This window comes from Triturus cristatus, chromosome 9, assembly GCF_964204655.1.
Source record: "Triturus cristatus chromosome 9, aTriCri1.1, whole genome shotgun sequence".
Lineage (NCBI taxonomy): Eukaryota > Metazoa > Chordata > Amphibia > Caudata > Salamandridae > Triturus > Triturus cristatus.
The window spans coordinates 723,307,056-723,329,195 of NC_140592.1; the positions used below are offsets into that span (position 1 = coordinate 723,307,056).

The 22,140-nt window shown below is 44.5% G+C and overlaps 1 protein-coding gene across 2 annotated transcripts in view; it reads right to left on the reverse strand.

Moving 5' to 3' along the window:
• The window catches only part of ATL3 (atlastin GTPase 3), a 230,404-nt gene that overhangs the window by 182,950 nt on the left and 25,314 nt on the right, over positions 1–22,140 (reverse strand). Inside the window, exons 2-3 of one of the 2 annotated variants that reach the window (XM_085625910.1) lie at positions 459–676; positions 49–192 (exon numbers count right to left, since the gene is read on the reverse strand). In XM_085625910.1, the coding sequence (XP_085482036.1) occupies positions 49–192; positions 459–665 (351 nt within the window). In that variant the 5' untranslated portion in view covers positions 666–676. The remainder of the gene's footprint in view (positions 1–48; positions 193–458; positions 677–22,140) is intronic. The other variant, XM_085625911.1, reaches the window with a different exon arrangement.

Sequence of the window (22,140 nt, forward strand, 5' to 3'; positions counted from 1 at the left end):
TGGCCAAAATACCAGAAATGGGAAACATATGTCATCGGCCCAATTTACCTTCTTTCCATTTGGCTTTTCGACAGTGAACACTTCACTCCAGATCTGGATGCCAGTGGTTTCTGGGTCAGAACCTCCTCGCCAAGAGAAACCAGTCAACGGTTCATCCTTTTCACCCATCCAGTTGGACTGTCCGCCATCCTTCTGCAGGGCAGAAAACAGAAGAGACGGATCATGGAACACAAACAAAAACTTGTCGGTCAAGAGGTTTCATAAAAAAGGCACCCCTCTTTTCAGTCTTCTCATAATGCAGAACAATCATATGTGTTAAGTTCTTATGACCTCTTTGCCTCAAGCAGTACCTTTCAGGAAATGTCTAGTTTACTGCTGAGGGTAGAGGAAAAAATCCTTGGAATGTGCAGACACACTGCCCCCTCTTCCTCACCACTTTAAAAATTAACCTGTGTTACCTGGCTGTAGACGTAACGCAGCATGAAGTCCAAGAGGAAGGATTTGCCCTTCCTGAATGCTCCGGCAACAGATACTACCACAACGTCCAAATCCCGTACATGGTCCTGCAGCAGCACACTCTCCAGCGCCTTCTCATCCAGCTCGAATGAATGTTCCTCCTTGTGGACCTGAACAATCTGCACAGGCCCTGGCTTTGTGCTCTCCATGTCAGCACCTGCTGTATGCAAGACACAAAAACACAGGCACAGTGGGTTAGAGATTGCCATGTTACTAAATTTAGGGTAAAGACATTCTCATACTGGGAATGCAGCCATAAAAGCCTCACCACTGGGACCTGCTTGTGAGGGTGGCATCATTTTAACAGTACCTAGGGTTCAGGGTGCTCCAAGGTAAAAACAGCATCTTAATACTGTGATCAGAGACCATCTTCAGGCTCCTTGGAGGTCCCTGGGTAGTTTAATGAAGCATTCTAGTTATGAGATGTCATGTTGCAGTCATTCTTAGACCCAAGAAAAGATAAACAGATATATGCATGTGGTTTATGTATACCATGAACCTTGACAAAAGGCATCACTGTACAGGGGCGAAGGTACGGTCAAGGAGTGAATGGAGGAAAAGCTGAATTATGAGCGCAGGACTGGACTATTACTTCGGGCAGAACATAGTATACTTTGAAGGGGTATGTCTTCAGAGGGTACGAAGGAGAGAAATAAATTAAAGAGAGAAAAGGGAAGCAAATTAAAAGAAGGAGAGACAGAAGTAATAGTAGAGAAAAAGAGTACTCTCTCAAGCCATGAAGTGTATGCAAGTCACTTACAAGTTGCCCTTCCTTACCAGCAGTCAGGAGAGCTTGCAAGGTCTGAATAATCTGGATGTACGATGTCAATGCAAACCAACCCCATCTGCTGCACCACAGGTCAGGCAGCCCAGAAAACCAATTTACTTTAGTCTAATTAGGGATCTGTACTACTTTGCTCTTGGACCCCTCAGCACAGAGGCCGGCACAGGATTTTGTTGTGGCCAATGGAGCAACATTGTAATGTACTTCCTTATAGGGATTAAGATTGCAATGGCAAAGCAGAGTCACAGGGAAAAGAGAATAAGGACTTTAGTGTTGTTGACATTGTTAAGCAGAGCAAAGGGCCACTTACAACTCCCATCTCTGGTTTAGCCTCCCACAACAAAACAATAATTAGAGGAATATTCTGCAGTAATCTATCACTTGTATTCAAAATTCATTTTATATGGTTACTGCAACAATGCAATGCAATACATCTAATACACTTTGTAAGATTGCTGGGCAAAATTCAAAAGTACTAATTCGTCATAAAGATCCAAGCCGTGGCAGAAACGAATTTACGTTCCACAACACCCTGGAAAGTGATCAAATTAGATAGAAAATACTAAAGATGCTAAAATACAGCCTTGTTTCAATACAGTTTTGGTCGAAACGAACCCCAAATCGACTTGGTCCTGCATCCAAATATTAGAATGTAGAAAGTTAAATGACCTCATGTTCATTTTAACCACAGTGCAGTATGTCAAATGCATGATCAACGAGCCTAGTACAGAATTGTATTTTCTTAGGACAGTATGCATTTTAATCAGATGCTGAAGAAGGAGCAGGCTGTAGACTACTTAAATAAAAATCCCTTTTGTTGCATGGTAATAAAGTTGTGCTGATCAACCCAGTCCCCGTAGCCGTGAAAAGAGGCATCTAGCAACAAAGTTCCCACTGAATCTAGGTGCACAATTGGATAACTCTCCGGAGTTGAACATCCCTTCTCTTTTTAGGTCTTGCCTAGGCAGCACATGAGCTGTCTCTTCCAGACATGCTGTATCTACTCTGTGGATCTCGAGCAAGCCCAATGCTTTTTATTTGTTCCTTTTTTGTGCTGCTCGTAAAATCATTCTGTTCATAGGTGAATCGGTTGTATTTGTCCCTCCTTGTGGTGGTTTGCTCCCTCCCATGGAGCCTGGCCCCATTACATGTCTTCGTCCCATTCTCTGCATTTATGTTATTTGCGGCGCACTATTTATGTCCATTTCCACAGCTTGTGTTTGGAAAATTGTTTTTTTTGGCTATTCTCAAAAAATGCGCTTAAATGAAGGTACTTTCAGTTTCGAAACACACATGGCATTCGCACACAGATGTTGCCATTTTTAGTTCAAAAGCACAAACGGCATTTGATTACCACGGCTCATGTTTTCAGAATGTTCTTTTGATTGTCTTTCATAAAAAACGCGATCAGATGAAAGTACTTTCAGTTTCCAAACACACACAGCATTTGCGCACAGGTGTTGGCATTTTTAGTTAGAAACACACACGGCATTATCTTCAGATCATGAAGCAGATGAATTGGTTGGCAAATTCTGCAAATCCATAATTAAGTGGAAAACACGGTGGCCACAAAATAGTATAATTCCAGTGTTCCTGCCTACAGGTGAGCTCTTTTGTTAATCTTCGGAATGGAAATATAAAATCTGGCTCTCATTGAAAAGTGAATATATATGAAACAGTCTCTGGCGCCATCTACTGACAACACAATTGTTTGGTGGTTGATACAAAGACAAAGCCAATGTGATTTATGGTATCTACACAAGTGAGTGTTGACACAATACAAGAAAGTACCTTGAAGTGGCACTGGTGGCATAAACCACTATGTAAAACAACAGCAGTAATACACAAACATTTACATAACCCTCAAGTTCCCTTTAACGTGATGAGGCAGGCACAGCACTTCAGTAAACAAGCCTCCGGGTGTCTTTCTGAATAGTCCCAGGTCTCAAAAGCAGGCGTGACGTGTTTTTACACAAGACACTTTGATGAGACAGGTATACTTTCCAACATATTGTAAACTATTAACGCAAATGCTGTACATCGGGCTATTTTATCCAGATTGTAAATATAGCCAGTTGGTAAGTTAAGCAGAGGTGCTGATAAAATATATTTATCACATAAACCCAAAATGTACCTACAACATAATGCTGTATTACAGAATATCACCAAATTGTAATTGTGAAAATTCTCTAAGGAGACCTTTGTCCATTTTAGCATATATATAGTGTAAATTAATATCGACCATATAGTTGGCATTGACATACATGCATTCCTGGCTGTATATACACTATTTGATAGCAGGACCGTACTGTGACGTAGTCAGAAGTACACATCTAAGAGAACATTTTAACATTATATACAGGCATCACTAGATTTAGTGGTGTCTGTAATGAATGCTCTTAGGTTAAGTTAAGTAGCTGTATGGTTTGCGCATATATATCCCTGTCCTTCCTACTATCAAATCATTCCCCATCTTCCCAACCTCTCGACACCCAACTGCTCTCTCCCTCCCCTCCTTTCCTCCACCCCGGAGACGTCCCAACTGCTAATGCTATCTCCCATATCCTGACCTCCAACCAACCCCTCTCTCCCACGCTCCTCCCTCCTCCTGACATCTCAATGACACATTCCGTCCATCAAACCCAAACCCTCCAATGACCGCCTCCCCCTTGCACCCCTTGCCACACTCCTAATGCCTGGCCTCGCCCCCTGGAACCTGTTAATACTCCCCTCCTGGCCTAAATATCTCCCCCACCCCCCTGAAGGGCACTCACCTCCCGCAAGCCGCTGTCGTCTTTCCCCACTCCACTCACGCCCTCCTACCATCCCAAGCCTCATGTTCTAACTCTAGGAAGTTCCTGTCCCCGGTCCACCCTCCATCCCACAGCCCATACACCCCCTATATTCCCCCCGGCCACTCCCCCCCCCCCCCTCCCCACATCAGCTCTCCTCCCCCATCCAACACTGAACATATCCTATCTCCCACCCCTCTCTCCACCGCATCACCCCTCACTCTCTGTATCCAGACTCTGTCCAACATTGAGAGCAATCTCTCAACACGGACGACTGAACTCACACCACTGAGAAGACTTTAACTCCCGACTCCTCATTAACCGTGCCAACCACCGCGCCCATGGCACGCAACACATCTCTAATCCTCAACTGGGGAGCACTACGCCCCTCGACTGTCGTACCCACAGACCCCTCCACGCTTCGAACAATCTCTCATCCTCCGACCTCCTCGACCTTTGCAACACCTACCTTCCTAACTCATTGATTAACGATCCTCCCTCCTCCTATCACAACATTCCAGTTATCGTGTTGACTTGCAGAATCCCCACCTGTCCCACATCACCTAGACCCCCACGCCACCTTACCACCATCCGTTTGTGCTCGGCCCCAAAAAACAACTCAAAACCGCTCTCCTGCATGCTAGTGAACTGCCGCTCGGTTGTCCGACATGTGATCAAAATTTCGGAGACTATCCTTAGTGAAGCCATTGACATAGCCTTCCTCACAGAAACCTGGCTCAATGACCACTCAACCGCCAGCCTAGACTTACTCGCTCCCCCGGTTACTCGATCATCAGAAAAGACAGATCTAAGAGAATAGAGGGTGGACGAGCTATAATCTTTAAAAATGAACCCCAACTCTCCCTTGTCAAGTACTCTGACCGTGCTACCTTTGAATACCTTGAAGCTGAACTTAAGCTTCAGGGGTCCCCAGTAATTCGACTTCATAATATCTACCATTTTCCTGGCGATCCCCTTTCCTTCACTGAGGAACTATCTGAACTTCTTACCACCTCCTCACTTTCCAACTCAAAAAATCTCTTCTTCTGTGATTTTAACCTTCACTGGAATGAGCCCAATGACCCCACAATCAACCTACTCACCAATCTCCTTGAGATCAGTGACCTCCAACAACTTTGCCACTCTCCAACCCCACACTAAGGGGGCCCACTCGATGTCATCATTGCTAACAATGACTTGGCATTCCTTTCTAACATCATCCCCATTGACTAGTCCAACCACCACCCCATTCTGTTCTCAATCACCATCTCAGCTCCTCTCTCCCTCACCAAAATCACCAAAAGTAAGAAATGGACTAGAAATCTCAACTGTATCCTTCCTGGTGAACTGGAGTCTAAACTCCAAGCAAAACTTCTTCACTCCCCTCTCCCACAAAATACCAATGAACTTACCGAATATTATAATACATCAGTCACTGATATCTTAGACAAAATTGATCCATCCAAACTAAAAACCATAAGAAACATGCCATCCAAATATTGGTACAATTCCAATCTCAATAACGAAAGACGTGCACTTAGATTTGCGGAAAGAACATGGAGACAACTCACAACACCTGCCCATCTTGCCCTCCTCAGATCTGCTAGATCAACATACAAAAAACACATTTTCACTGAAAAGGCCTCCTTCTTCCGTACTCAACTTGATCGGGCCAAAAATAGACCCAGAGAGCTATTCAACATTGTTCGAACCCAAACATCCTCTGCCCCACCCATGTAAACAGCCACTACCGTCAGATGTGAAGAAAGTGCAAACTTTTTCTCTGAAAAAAATAAGAAAAAAGAAAAAACGCCAAATTAGATCAATCCTTCCCAGCATTTCAAATCCCTCCCAACCCCTTGCTTAACGCTGACTCCACTACCAACTCTCCCTCCTCGTCAACTCCCCCCCCCCCCCCATTCCCCTCCCACCTTCATCCCACTTTACCCCCTGATAACTGCCTGCCCTATCTACAACTTAAAAACAATGCCTCCTGACATAACTTACACCCCGTAACGGAGCTTGAGGTCTAGAACATCATTTCTAATCTCAAACCGTCCTCACACACTAATGACCCTCTTCCTTCTAACCTTGTCCTCGAACTTAAGCACATCATCACGCCTTTTTGGGCTACTATCATCAACTCTTCCCTTTCCACGGGTTGTATCCCTGCCTCCCTCCAACTTGGACAAATCAATCCTATTCTCAAAAACCCCAATGCCGACCCTAACGACCCTAACAATCTCCGCCCACTCTCCAACCTCCCCCAACTCTCTAAAGCCCTGGAAAAGTGTGCCCTGCTCCAACTAGATAAACACATAGACACTTTTAACCTACTGGATCCCTTACAATCTGGCTTCCGAAAAGGCTGCAGTACTGAAACGGCCATGCTTAAAATTGTGGATGACATCCATCACTCCCTTGACAATGGTGAGACTTGCCTACTTATTCTCCTTGACCTCTCTTCCGCGTTTGATACAGTTAACCACCCTGCCTTACTCAACGTGCTCAAAGTTCATTTTGGCACTAATGGTCCTGTTCTCAAATGGTTCTCCGCCTACCTCCAACACAGAACACAACTAATCAAAATCCTTAACTGCCTTACAAACCCTACACCTGTCTCCTTGGGTGTCCCTCAGGGATCTATTCTCTCCCTCGCTCTCTTTAACCTCTTTATGGAACCCCTTATCCTCATCCTAAACCAAGCTGGAATCAACTACCACCTCTATGTCGATGACACCCAACTCTACTATAAGATTAAATCCCACTCTGATATTCTGCACCTCAACAACACCCTGCCGAAAATCCAATCCTGGTTCCACACCAATCATCTCAAACTTAACCCCAAAAAACGTAAATCATTCTATTCTCTCCTAAAAACAACCCTCTGCCTATCCAAACTTGGATCTCCGACCTAAATGCACTCAACTGTCCGCTCTCCTTAACTAACTCAGTAAAATCCCTCGGTATCTCAATTGACAACAACCTAACCCTTCAGACCCACATAAAAAATGTGGCGAAAGGAGCGCTCTTCACGCTCTGTCACCTCAAGAAAATTAAACCCTTCATTCCAGCCGAAGACTTCAAATAGGTTAGTCAATTCTTGAAAGGACTAGGGATTGGACATGGTAGCGCTATCCTCTCCGGAACCCTCGGTGCTCAACCTAGCAGCCAGACTAATCACAGACTGCAAACGCTTCGATCACATCTCCCCTGCCCTTAAGATCCTTAAATGGCTACACATAGAAGGCCGATCTACCTACAAGATTGCACGCATTACGCACAAAGCCCTTCATCAAGAGACTCTGCTGTACCTCACTTGTAAACTCAACAAAGCGGGCTGCTCTCGATCATTGAGAAGCACAAACTCTCTCCTCCATATCCCACCCCTGACCAAAAAGAAAACTACGCAATCCTGCTCCTTCTCCGGAAATGCCCCCACCATCTGGAACGCCCTCCTTAAAGACCTGCGCTGCAACCCCTCATACATCAGCTTCAAAAAAGCCCTCAAACTGCACCCGCTTAACATATACTGGGGTCCTTAATGTTTTCCTCTCCCTAACTTCGCCTTGCTCACCTCCTCCGCCTTTCTTACCCCTATGCATATTCCCTCCTCTCAGTCTTTAACTCCCTCCCTTTGCCTACTTTCACTCACCCTACCCACACCTCCCCGCCTGCCACCCTTTACCACTTACTCCGCCTGCCACCCCTTACCACTTATCCCCCCTCCATCTACATGTTACTGTATATAATCCTGACTACTTGCATTCATTGTATTTTTTGTTACTATTTCTCACCGACTACACTCTTGTTAATTGTATCATATTAACTGTAACTTGTAACTCAACCTGCTTCAAATCCACATTTTTGTACTACTGTGTTTTACATGTACTTCACTCAATTTGTAAAGCGCTCTGATACCTCCGGGTCCAGCCAGTGCTATATAAATCCTTAAAAATAAATAAATAAATAGACCAGTAAATAATTATGGGGTTATCAATAATGCAACGGTCATACTGAGGGCCGGGGTGGCTGATGGGAGTTACATACCCGGCATGTACATTTAAACGACATTTCAGAGAGTTAAAGAGCCGGAGACAAAGGTGACGTTGTGAACTCTCCTCTGCACCCAAATCGTCACGAAATAAACACTTTATTGAACGTTTATATTGAATTATCAGGTAGGTGATTGTTGTGTCTGGGTTTGCGAGAGTTATATTGTAACAGAGCGTCATTTCATTCCATTAGAATATAGGACTCATTTGTTTCTGCAGATTTCAGAACTTCATGTAGTCCTAGGATGCTCTACTGAAAAGAGCTCAACTTTATGTTTACTCAGGGCTTTATTTGTTTAAAGAATAGTGCAGGGGCCCAAAGTTGGTCATAGGAGCCCACTGCCAGTACTGTGGAATGCCCGGGTTGCCGTATGCAACAGCTGTCTAGGTTTGATTCCACCCAAGCTTTTTAGGTCTTGTTTATACAGCGCATGCACTAGGCTTGTGAGGGATATTGTTTACAATAAAGGGCTTGGAGCCCTTCTTTGCTTCCCACGCGTTGGCTCCATTGTCGTTCTTCTTTAGTGCCTCCTGATTGACCACGGCATCTTTCCTGGTCTTTTTCCGTTCTCCTCTTTCATGGTCTTTTTATGTCCCACCTAGCAGACATCTCAAGCAGCCTGGTTTGCAAAAATACCAATTGTTTTCTTACAGTGGGCTTATAGAACATCATAGGCTTGTTCTTAAAAATTCCCCTTAAGCCTCATTACACAGCACTGGGGGTGAAGTACAATATCTCTCAAATCTATTGACAACGCCGATAAATACCAAAGGCGAGCCCTATTGGCTTTGTCAATTCTTGTTAACAATTCTTCCACAAGTGACCAAATGTACAACTGTGCTTCTATGTACAGCATACATTCATAAATACAATAAAATACTGAACAGTTCCGACTATGGAATGGGCATAGAGTGCAGTCAATTGCCAGGTAATTGTTCCAAAGAGGGCAGTGATTGAATGAGAGTTAACACACCCATCCACTCTATCTCAAACTTAATATCCTCAGCTGAGGGGCTTTAGATGGACATCAGGCCTACATCAGCCCAACACCTGATAGGTGCCGGTCTGGCCTTTGTCATGTGAGCCATTGCTCACATGACAAATGTGCTATCTGTACATGTGCTATCTGTCACTGTAAGCCTTCCTTCCTGCCCATGCCCCTTCGATCTGGTGAGAGGATGTGGCCTTACGGCGAGAACTACCGACTTTGGAGCTGGAGAACCAGGTTTCGAGCCTCCGCGTCGGCTCAACATCCTGTGATTCTGGGCAAATCACTTCATCTCGACGTGCCTACTAAAAATGAATGTGTCCTTGTGTAACGTAACTGGTGCTCATGTAAAGCGCTCCAATACCTACGGGTCGAGTTTGCACTATATAAATCTGCAACAACAACAAAAGATTCCCTTTGTCTCTTCCCTTCGCGGGTGCCATCTTGGGTCAGTCACTAGACTTTACTGGTGAACTGACCCTTCTTAAATCCTGCTTATAGGGCATTCTAGTAAACGGCTGAGAGTTTAAGATTGTCTTCCAGTGTCACCTTTTCCTGTTTGGGACCCTTAGGGTTCGTCAGGCCTAGAGGCAATATCCATGCCCTTGAGATCTTCATCTGTAAACTGATTCACTCTGGATCCAACTGATCAGCTATGCCACAACCATTTTTGCGGTGGAGGGGACCCAGGATTTGCAAGGGTTTCTGAGTCACCACTGCTGGTTGGAGCAATTTAATACTGTTGTCGATGAGTCTAACCTACTCTGGTTCTGCAAACCGGGGACTTGAGGACCAAGTATACCCTTTCGGGCTTGACTCTAGGTGTAGTGGTTCTCATGGATGAAATGTGGGGTAGAAAATCCTAAAGGTTATGTTACAATAATGAATTACTGATGCACAACTGTTACACCAAAGAGCGTCCTTGCGTTAATGGATAAATATCTCATGTCCTGTAGATGCAACTGCAGTTAAGAAAAGAGTTGTCGCCATAGATTTTCTGAAGTTCAAGCCGTTTAGGAAACGTGTGAGTGAGTTGGAGAGACCGTTGAACAGCTATGCATCCAATACTGAGAAAGATCGACCTCGCTGATATTCCTTAGTTAAAGAGATGAATTATCAGTTTAAAGAGTAGTTCTTAGCATGAGTAAGAACGATGTACAGTATCTTGAAAAACATCTCATTGAGGAGCAAATGTAGATAAACTCTAAAATAGGAGACAGGAGATTACCTTGGCTGATTGAAGACAGCATGCAGTTGGACATGGCCCTCTCTGCAGGGTCATCAGCAAACTTGTTGCCTTTTTCCCTTTATTTGTTTGCTGAAATTCGTTTTTGTTGGCCTTAGGACTCCGAGGACGTTACCACTGCTAACTAGTGCTACACTGGTTGTGCTAACTACCCTAAACATGGTAAGATTGATTTACACCTAACTGGCATATAAATGTACTTTTCAGTCCCTTGTAGACTGGTATACCATATACCAAAGGCATGTAAATTAAATGCTACTAGTGGGTCAGCAGCATCTATTGTGCCACTCATTTAAGTAGCCCCTAAAAACTTGTCCCAGGCCTTCCATTGCAGCTTGAATGCAGTTTTAAACTGCTAATTCGACTTGGCAATATAACCACCTTGCTAGGTCTCCTTTTATTGCACATAAATAACCCCTAATGTAGGCTCTAGGTAGCCCATAGGGCAGGGTGCATGGTAATTAAAAGTTTGGACATGTACTTTTTTAAGTTCACATGTCCTGATAGTGAAAAACTCAAATTTGTTTTTCACTGTTGTGAGTCCTACCTGTCCCATCAGGATGCCTTATTAAATTTAATAAGTGCTAGCTTTTAATTAGGAAAGATAATTATTTCATGTTTGGTATCTATGAAATTGTAATTAAAAATCCTCTTTAATTGAAGTCGGATTTCAAATTACAATTTTGAAAATGCCACTTTTAGAAGGTTGGCATTTTTATGCCCTCTGCCAATTTATACCTGCAGTCTGTCCTAGCTCACGTTACTAGGTGTAGCTGGCAGTTAGGCTATGTTAATTCCTCCCAGACAGTCTCACAATAGAGGGATTAACTGTGTCTGAAGGGGCAATCTGCTGGCAAGTTGTTTGTGTGTGGGGGGGGGGGGGGGGGGGGGTTTCACCACTATATTGTTCCTGCAGCCAGTTTTGAGCCAAGGTAGGAGAGTCAGAAAATTCCAAGCACTTCAAAGAGAAACCTCTGGAATCTTCTCCTACTTCAAAGATGGCACACCAGGTATAAAAACAGGGCCCTCAGAGCTACTCTTCCGCTATCCCTGAAAGTGAACTGAATGACTGCTTGCTGCTGTGTACTCCACAAGACTGCTTTGGTGCACCTGGAAGGACTGCTTTGCTGCCAGGAGCCTGCCTTGAACCCTCCGAGCCCTACCTGCTTATTCATAATCACACATGTGTGAGCTAGACAAGATCATAATACCAAACACTATATACCCATTGCATATTAAACACGCATGCATTAGGATGTCAGCAAATTGCATTTGGGAAAACAAGGTTATCAGATGCGTCCAATGTTTACAAATTTTTGTTTATAACAAAATCTGTCCAACTCTACACAGTCGCAGAATCACTGCTAACCCAATGCGGTCATTCAGCAACTGTGCTAACCTATTCTGATCTACCAATGTTCCTCACACAACCTTATAAAAATCACCTCCAACTAAATACAAACATCTGCATACTGAGAGATTCCTAACAAAATGGGCCCAAGCCCATCTTGATGGAGCACTGCCCTTAACTCTGCCTTTTCCTCCTTGCTTCAAAAAGCCCTGGGGTTTCCCATGAAACCTTATTCCACCTCCCTCGCCCTCCATTCAACCCTTTTTGCAGTGCGTTCAAGCAAAGAGCCAACCAACCTAACAGTGACTGCGACAGTGTTTGATTCAATTAGGGCCCTGCAGCACCCCATCTAGTCTATCACCTGCCCCTGAAACCTGCACACTGTTCCAAGCTGAAGCTCCCACAAACCAGAAAAGGGAAGCATTACTGTGTCTCAAATATCAAAAAACACTGCTACTGTTTCCCTTTACAGTGATGCCAACACATATACTCAATGACAGCCCATTCCAACAACTGTAACAACAATTTAACAAGTTGGCCTGCTGAGCAGTCACCGGACTCTGAACACGAGGGAACACTTGCACTATTGTCCAGTTATCCAGCCGCGTGTTCGATTACCATGAAACACTGCGCAACTTGAACATAAATGCCCTTAAAGTCAAACCACACTGGGGTTTGCTTAACCTCAATTAGTATAAATACAATAGAAGAACTAAATAATTAACTTCAACAACACTCATGACACACCACTGGTCACCACTGAGCAGCACCTACTACACATCACTATTCCTTGGACTCACTCACAATACATTGGACATGGAACCGTAAACGCTGGGCCAGGAAATATGGTGGCACAGGGAATAAAAGGAGAAATATAGAAAGAGGAAATACACCGGGGCAGGTAATGAATGAACATTGAGACACTAACACAGGGGCAGAGAATACATGGACACAAAGATAGACTAGTATAGGGTATCGCCATCATAAGAACAGGAGACAAGAGGAAAATACACTGCGACTGGAAGACATGCACACAGGATGAGGAAATAAATTGACATTAGCCGCACATAGAAACTTAGATTAAGACAGGAGATACGGGCCTAGAAGATTCAGTTGCACTCCAACAGGAATTAATTTACATTACAACAGCAGAAACATAGACAAACTAGGACATGTACTACCCTACGATACGTAAACCACTGCACTTGGTCGAGGGTGACCAACACAGGTACATATACACAGGGTTGGGAAATACATTGCCAGTCGGAGGAGACAACTACATGTGGTTAGGGAAAAGGGACCTAAAGACAGAAAGTCACACAAGGGATTACACATACACCATGACGTGGAAAACACATACCAATCACATGGAGCCGGCTGACAGTGGATACACTGTCACACACTGGAACTGGCAAGACCAACAATGGGACAGGAAGTTGTGGACACTGCAATGTCAACAATATCCATATTCTACAACAAACAAGGATATGGTGGCAAATGTGAAAGGATGACATTAAGATGGCTAATGGGGACTAAAACAGTGTTTGATGCAGGCTACTCCTAGGCACTGGCGGCCCTCGCGGGGCCACATATGCTGAACTTGTTCAACATATGGCGAATCACAGGGGTGGTTTCAGCGCGCACCCTAAATCTCACAAATCCCCGAGGATTGACTCTAGAAGAGGAGGACACAGGCAATTATTGTTTCTTTCTCTGAGCTTAGACACATTCAACTGCTGCTGCTCGCATTGTTCTGGTGAAGTCTTTTGCTGTTTTTTAAAAAGTGTAAATATTTGCCCATTTTGCAGAGAGAGATGCAGGCATTCTTTGCCCTCTCACCCACTGGGCTGTTTAACCTGTTTTTGCCAACGAGAAAAAAGGCAGAAAGCCAGGAACTACGTTTTATTTTCCAATTCACAAGTCTGCACTTTGGCACTATGACATAGGATAACAGCATCTATTTTTATTTTTCCAACTAACCATCTGTTACATTGTGGGGTTTGTAGTTTTGCTTTTAATACTTTCATATTGTAAACAAAATTCAAACATGTAAAGTGCTAATGGCTCAAATTTCTAAATTGTCTCCATCTGTTATAGGTGACATGAAACCACTTGTAAGCTAGGTTTTCAAATTTTACAAATTTCCCAACTACATTTAAAAAACTGCTTGTTTCAGATGAACGACCAAAAGTAAACTCTGCTCACATATCTTGTGAGAGTTTACTCTTTCATTCACATAATGCATTTAAACAAGCATTGACAATGCAAATCATACATGCGCAGTGAAATGTTTTATATTGAGCTCCACAACACAATAAAGGTACAACATGAACAGGTGCAACACAACTTCCCCTAATACAAAGAATACGTAAAGTACAGATGTCTGGAGCAGGAGGGATACCACATGATTCTCTCTCACATACAGAACAGGTACCATACAGATGGATAAAAAGACTAAAGAGGGAGCGAGCAGCGTTAAAGGACTGTTTTACACTCTTCATAAACAGACAAACATACAATAAGTACAAAACTCCTGAAAGAAACAGCCAAAGCTTTTGAAATCATCATGCATTCATGTACCCAAAAGGAAGATGAACCCTCATCTAGCTAGCGTGAAATACTTAATCAGTGGGTTTTACGTCAAGTACGGAAAGTATCCGAGAGCACTATTCTTCCCTGGTAGTACTGTCCTCCAGTTACGAGCGCCCTACTTTGTGTGATGTTATATCGCTTATGTCGACATTTATATTCTTTGCATGTTAAACTGCCAGACCTATATTAAAATTGCATGTGGGTAAGCTAAAAATCTTTTTACAAGTATCTTCCTCCCACAAAATTAAAAATATCAGGGTCAAGCAATGGACCCTGCTTCGCTTTTCGATCAATGTGTTTGGTGCTTGACAATTACCTCCATGGCATCAGACCTCTTCCGACAGACTATAGGTATCTCAAATCAAATGTTGTGAAAAAGTCCCTCTCTGATTCCTAGAGCATTTTAATCGGCCTTGGAATGAGGGAGGGAATGGGAAAATTTCCTCAGGCAGCACTCTTTGAAGAGATCTCACAACTTACTATTGGCGAGGCTGTTCGCACATGCAGCATGATTCACAGAGTGAGCCAGTGTAATTGTAGCAGGTGCTATGCAACAGGGCAAGCCACTCTCAGCTGACTGGGTGTTGGCAGCAGGAGTGAATATTCCTTGAGACAAAACTATGCGCCCAACATTGAAACATCTCCTGCCTTTCTACCAGCCGCAGTGGTAGTGAGGTGGTGATGGCCGGGTCCCATGATTATCTGTGGCCCCTCCTGCATACGGTCTGGAAAAGCAGCACCACAGAGGCTGAGAACAGCTCTTAGCTCAGCCTGGACTCCTGTACTGCTTCAGCCATCGTCAACTGTCACTTTAATGATAGCGGAGGTTCGGACTTTTACAATAAAAAAAAGTGTTATTTGGGGGGGGGCGTGGCTTGGACGGCAATGGGTTTAGACACCTGAATCCGGCGTTCCGCTGAACCTGGAGGCGAGCAACAAAAAGAACATGCAAGAGCTAATTAGAGTTAAGAAAGGAGCACACCAAAAGATAGCGGAACTACCAAAGGAGAAAACGACTCGAATTGCAAGTTTCAGCCACAACTGCGAAAACGAGAAAGTTACGGAGAAGAGGATCTCCCGGAGCTAGCGGCAGAAAACCAAGATGGTGCCCGCTAGGGAGACCCTCCGCCGTTGCGTGATCTGCTGCTGCTGAAGGTGCCCAAAAAACCTACAACTGACCACCGGAGGTCCGATTGAGAGCCAACGTAAGGTCAGTGCAGTAGACCACTCATGGCGAACATCGAGACATCGAGGATAATTGCAATGAAACTCTAGTGAGGAGGATACGCGCTCATCTATAACTAAAACGAAACCATCGATGGGGGCCGTCATCTTAGTTTTGAATATCGGGTAAACAACTCGGGGTCTAACGATCTTGCTGAACGTTTAAAGAGAGTGGATAGGAGGAGCGCATCAGAGGTGGCACACCTGGGTAACTCCTGGAAGAGACGCGCCGACACCACAAGTACTGTAGCTACCGACAATCGCAAGCTCCTACAAATATACACCGGAGGTCCGATTGAGAGCCAATGTAAGGTCTGCTGCTGAAGGTGCCCAAAAATCTTACAATTGAACACCGGAGGTCCGATTGAGAGCCAACGTAAGGTCAGTGCTGTAGACCACCCATGGCGAACATCGAGAAATCGATAATAATAGCATGGAAAAAGTGTTATTTGGATTGTTTCACTTTAGCATCTTAGATTATATTGTTGCAGTGAGTGGACTTTATTACATTTTGTGAACCACACCCTATCGTGAAAATTACATGAATGACAGAAGAGGCAAGTCAGTTGCCTTGCTTCACTAATATAAGCAGTTATTTTTATAGCTGGAGCAAGATTAAGATCTATTGAACTATATGGAAGGAAGGTTGTTTTACGGTGTGTAACCTGAGCTATTTCAAAGTGCTCACTAATTTGATAATCATGGAAAAGGAGGCACAGTAAAGAACATTAGTTGTCTAGGGTCACAATGTTAAACCAGGTTTCCAGATTAGACATTGTGCAATTTAGATCTGCGATAGGTATCACACTCTTCCCCTTTTGTCCGGATGACAAATTTATTAGTTACCCAAGAGGCAAATCCGTTGTATTGTGACTACTACACATCAACTATTTTGCTGTTATAGATGGATCAACATTATGGTCTATCAAACCACATATGAAAGATGGTTTTGTACAGTGTACTTCTAGTACTGAATTATTTCACGGTGGTCCCAAATGTGATTATCACTGCAAAATAGGCAGGGAGACAATGTGGTCAAGCTCAAAGCTGTCATCTGTGGGTCAGAGTCCCACAATTAGTCGTGCCCTAATTCTAGCAAAAGCTTCTAATTGGCCTGGGCATGTTAAGCAAGTGTATTCAACATATCGTTTGTTTTTTATAAGATAGGGCAACAGCAACAAAAACACCCTCTTCACAGAACAGCTACATCTTCTGCAGAAATAGTACAAGTTTAACTCCATCAGAGGACATGCAAGAATAGGGTAGCATCAGTCCAAGCTTTTCCCATCACAGGACAGGTACTAATAATTTGACAACAGCAGTGAAAGGTTTATTTCCTCGCATGTCAGCCGCAAATCAAGCTTTCCTCTCTCACAGGAGGCAATAAGTGTGATCTTCCATTCCCTACAGAATAGATCCAGTAGGGCAGTTGTAAAAGATTTCATAGTTCACAGAACATGAACAGTTAAGGGCATGTAGGTTACAGACAGGTCTCTGAACCCGGTGCTTAACTCACTGAGAGGATATTCCACGTTAGGACCCTGAAAATCTTGCTACGGTCACTCAAAGATCTACGGTTTGTGTTGATTCTTTGGTGTTCCTGTATTGAAAAATTGCAGTAGCCCAGTAGGTCGTTGTTATTTGGAGAAATCTCACCTCAGCCAAGGTAACTATGCTCCAGACCGGTACACAGGTGTCAACCTCTTTGAAATATTTCCAAAGCGCACAGATCAGACTCTATGCAATCTCTGCCTCAGTGCGGAACCTGCTCGAAATGTTGAGGGCCGCCAGTGGTCCTAGGGCACTGCTGCACCCCTATGTAGTCCATCATCTGTCCACCGAAACCTGACACCATCCCACTTTCAAGCTCCCGACAAACCACAAAAAAGAAACCTTTAATTTGGCTGAAATATCAGAAAACATTGTTATTGTTTCCCTTTCCAATTACACCAATAAATGTCCTAAATGGCACCCAATGCCAATAACCGTAACAACAATTCAACAATCTGCTGAAGGACATGGCTGAATGGATAAGTGCTGAAGAATGCCATATGAAGGCAACCCGTAGGGACGAAAAAGTGAGTGACGACTTGAGAGCGTGGGCAGCAATGCTTGCGGAGCTACTAACGCCACCAGATGAGTTGCCCCCATACAGTGTGGGGGGGGCAGGTACAACTCTGGGCCAAACCGCAGGGTTACATCATACCGAGAGTACCTGGGCGGACAGAAAGCACGTGTTCAGAATTCGCATAGGTGGGCACATGACTGGCAAATGTGGATACTGGAGTATTCCCCTTCATAACAAGTATTCTGGAGTTATCTGCATAGCGTTAGTTTACTGAGCCTGGGATGGCGGTGAAATGGGGGGGGGGGGGGTAGTTAAATGGTGTATACATCCGTGATTGAAATAATAGTTATACGTTTTGAATGTAACACATATGTCAACATTTCTTTAAAATATTTTATGAAAATATATTTTAAAAAAACAATTCAACAATCTGGCCTGCTGAGCAATAACCTGACTCTTTACGCTGGCACAAAAGAAACACCTTTGCTGGGACAGCAAACACACCGACATTGGCCAAGGAGACGTGCAAACTTGGGTAGAAAATGAACTGATAAGTGCATAAAATTCACCGACACTGGACATAGAATACAATGGATGGCAGGTTGACAATGAAACACGCATTACACATCGACACTTGAGACTATGGGTCGCCAGCAGAGTGGTGCGATGCAGGTCAGGGACATATTAGGAATTCCTGTTTTGGAAGACCTGAATTTGTAAACTATTTGATACTGACATTCCACAGTACTTGCCGGTAGCTAGTGTAATATCCCGACACTATAGAAGCAATAAAACTTCAGTGTTACGCAAGGAGACACTGGGCTAAATTAAAGTATGCCTGCACTGGTTTCTTCGTCTCTTTTCCAGCAACCTCCCGCCCACCTTCGATACATTTTTTTGTGTCTTCAGTGAACGTGAATCTGCGTTTAACGCTCTGCAGATCCTAGAGCTCAAAAACACCAGGAGACCCGCCAAGAAGCAAGAAGTTCACAGGGTGTGTTTACCGAGCCCGAGTACGGCTCCTTGGAAACGGGCACACCCAATACACGATGCATTTCTGAGCTATAGAGCAGCCTTAAAAAAAAAAAAATTTAACTCGGAGAGCCAGAATTACCAGACTTGACAAAAAGCCCCTTGTCGCCAACGGATTTGAATCAGATTCCAGAAGGTCAGAAGGTTTGCTTGTTTTTCATGCTATCCTCCCCCCCCCCCCCCCCGAAATTCCAGATACATTATACAAGTAATCTACCCACCTCCGTTTTGAAAAAGCCTGTATAATGGGTAATAAATACATCACCCACAACGCAGTCCTGCCACGGTCTTAATAAGGAATGGGAGGGGAATGCGTCTGCGTTTGTTATAAATTTCATGAACGAATCTTTGTGAAGTTTGTAGGAAGTGATTTACTAAAAACAAATTCAATGTTTTGCATCAATTAGGCAATCAATCGTGTAACTTCGTAATCAGCTGGTGGAATTCCTCTGCTGTATTAGAAGGAAGACTATAGATGGCCCTGTCTGTAGTTACTCGGACTATAAAGTTCAGCATCCTGTTCTGCACCTTTACAGAGGCCCAGACTGCCAGAGTACAATGTACAAATTCCAAAGAGTTCTACTAGAGCTTAAACTTTTGACTTCTGTGGACCTCCCATTTAACCATTACTGGAACCCAGGGACCCCCACTGAATCATTTTTTAAATCTGGGGACCCTTCACTAAGTCATTACCTAAAGCCGAACCATAAGCATTTTAGATCATTTGATCTGTAAAAAATACAGACAAAGCATTAATCAAACAAATACACAAATGATGAAATAGTTTATATAATTCACAACCCCCCAAAAAATCATTTTTTTGTTGTTGATGGGAACAATGAAGCTTTTCTAAAATCAAATGAGGCCACTCATCATCTATACTATATCTTGTTTGATAAACTTGCTCTGCTAGCATAATATCTAAATTTAATCTAAATATGCACTGTAGTTAAAAGTCTGCTCTCGCTCTTAGAAAACAGTTACCTGATGGCACTAGAGAGAATGAAAGCAAGATGGGTGAGTTTGAAAGGTTTCTGACGGCCCAGCAAAAATCCATTATAAATAATCCACTTTAAAGTGGATTTCCCTGATACTTTTGGGGGCAGCACCAGATGAATCAAATAGGGTTCTAATCACAGCTCTCCTGATCACTTGCACCAACATGCTGGTGGAGACTGGATCAGAAGAACTGTGGAGCTTGTGAGAACATGGCCTGGCCTGCTGTGTGCTGGAAGGCTTGGTCTTCGACCTGCAGGGCACGACATAGGCTTAGTGGCTGAATGAGGATAAAACATTTCCTGAGGCAGTTGGCGACTCCAGTGGGGTTATAACCAAAAGGGGGTGTCACTGTTCCATCCGTGTGTGTGCTAAATAGTCACGCTCACAGTTGAGAGCGAGAGAGTAGAATACGAAATCCTATAGGGGAAGAATAACTAGACTAGGTCTGGGATCCTCTACGTGTGGGAAGGGGAAGGACACTTATTGTCTCTTGTTGCCCTCACACACCCCAAGGGATGTCATGCTTCATCATTGGGCGGTTGCTCCTCGCTGGTCCGGCTCTACAATGCCCTACGGGTCCCCCGAAGGGTCACTTTGGCGGAGATCTTTTAACAGAACAGCCGTCGGATGAGTGCGGGTATGTGGAGAGGGTCCTCTTTGTATACTGAGTGCGTAGGTGGGAAGTGAGTTAAAAATGGCTAAGGGATACCAAGGAAAAAATAATTTAATAGTGGTATATAGGTACCCTGGTCATACTAAAATAAACAGAGGTTGTGTGTTACAACGTGGGTAGTAATGTACCCTAGGTAACAGAAAGAGTGGTCAGGTCAACATGTTTCGCGCTTGGGCGGTCATAATGATCCAACGCGCTTCATCAGGACCAGTGAAAACAAGTAAAAGTGCAGTGAGTGTAAGTGTAGGGGGGTATACTCACCCCCAATGCTAGAGGAGCACGCGGTGCTGTGCAAATTACAGTGCCGCTTTGACCAGATAGTTGATCTGCTCCCCAATAAGACCCAAGGTAGATTGGAGAATTTCTCCATGGGTGGCGGCATAGGTATCACCATAGATTCACGGTGGTTTTGTCGGTTAACAGATGCTTTTTAGCACCTACCCCACCATACGCCGTCCCGGATCTTGACTCCAGTGGGGTGTCACTGAATGAGTCGGGGAAGGAAGGCCCTGGTGAACCTACTTGGGTCGCTACCCCCACATCGAGGGGCTGTGTCTGGAGCTGATACTATGAGGAGAAGGTGGGACCAGAGGGCAATGAACTGAAACCGGTCCATCCTGATAATTCTAGGGTGCAGAATGTTGCATGTTGCCATGAGAAGCAGTGCCTAGGGAATATAGAGGATGCCTGGCAGCCGGACTCCTGGAGACCAGCGACTGAAGGTCCTGCACAGATAATGGACCAAGAACCTCGAAACAAAAGTGGTTGGGAACAATTTGATGAGGAGGCGAAGCCACCAGACAATCCAGAGGCACAGAAGCCCTTGAAGACAGACAGATGAGACCAGCAAAAGCATGGTGTAATATAGAGACAGGGAGGGGGCTTTTGAAGGGCTAATAAGAGAAGGGCCCTCTGGAGTACCATAGATTGCAGACTCGATTTGGCAAATGGAGCAGCTTGTATGTACAGACTAAATATTAGGGGGGGGGAGGGGAGCGGGGGACCAGACATACCCGTACGGGCTTAGTCAGTGATGAGACACCCACTCTATGGAACCGGGCAGGAGACAGCTGAAACAATTGAGCAGTACACTGGGAAGGAAGTGGGGCAGTACGAATCTCCTGCGGGTCCGGGAACGTATTAGTGTGAGGCCCCGTTCATGAGGCCATGAGCAGACAGGGGCTACCAGATCACAATCAAGGAGGTTGAGGACTTTAGCCACTTCAGACCTGGAGACTATTTATGTGTTTTTATATAGCGTGAACTTTGCCTGAAGGTATCAGAGCGCTATACAATAAATTCACTCAAGATGACATTTTAAGAAAAGTTGAAGCGATTACATATTTACAAAGCATAATATTCTCGCCATTGCTGTGGTTCTTGTGGTGCTCGTTTAGCTAGGCCTTCAAGGTGTTGTACCACTGACGGGCGATGATCTTGGGCCTGGAGGGATCCCAAAAGCTGGTGATGGCTAGATGTCTTCCACACTGGTTGTCCCGGTTGCCTCAACATCTCCAAGGCAGCAGCAGAGATCCCCAGGAGCTGTACGGTGCCAATGGGGGGGACAGGAGTTCTCTTTTGTGTTGCTCAACCCAGTGCACAGACTGGGGATCGAGATGGGGGGAGGGGGGCTGAGTGAGACGATCCGCGAGGATGTCCAAGTCAGAGGGGGGACGTGGGCTCACCCTTGGCACAGAGTTGGTGCTTCCTTGTCGGTTGCAGTAGTCCCCCTGCTACCAGTCAGCTAGGCACAGTGGGGCACCGGCAATTAACCCGAGCCCACACGGCAGAAGATCAGTGGCAGTCTCCCAAACACTAG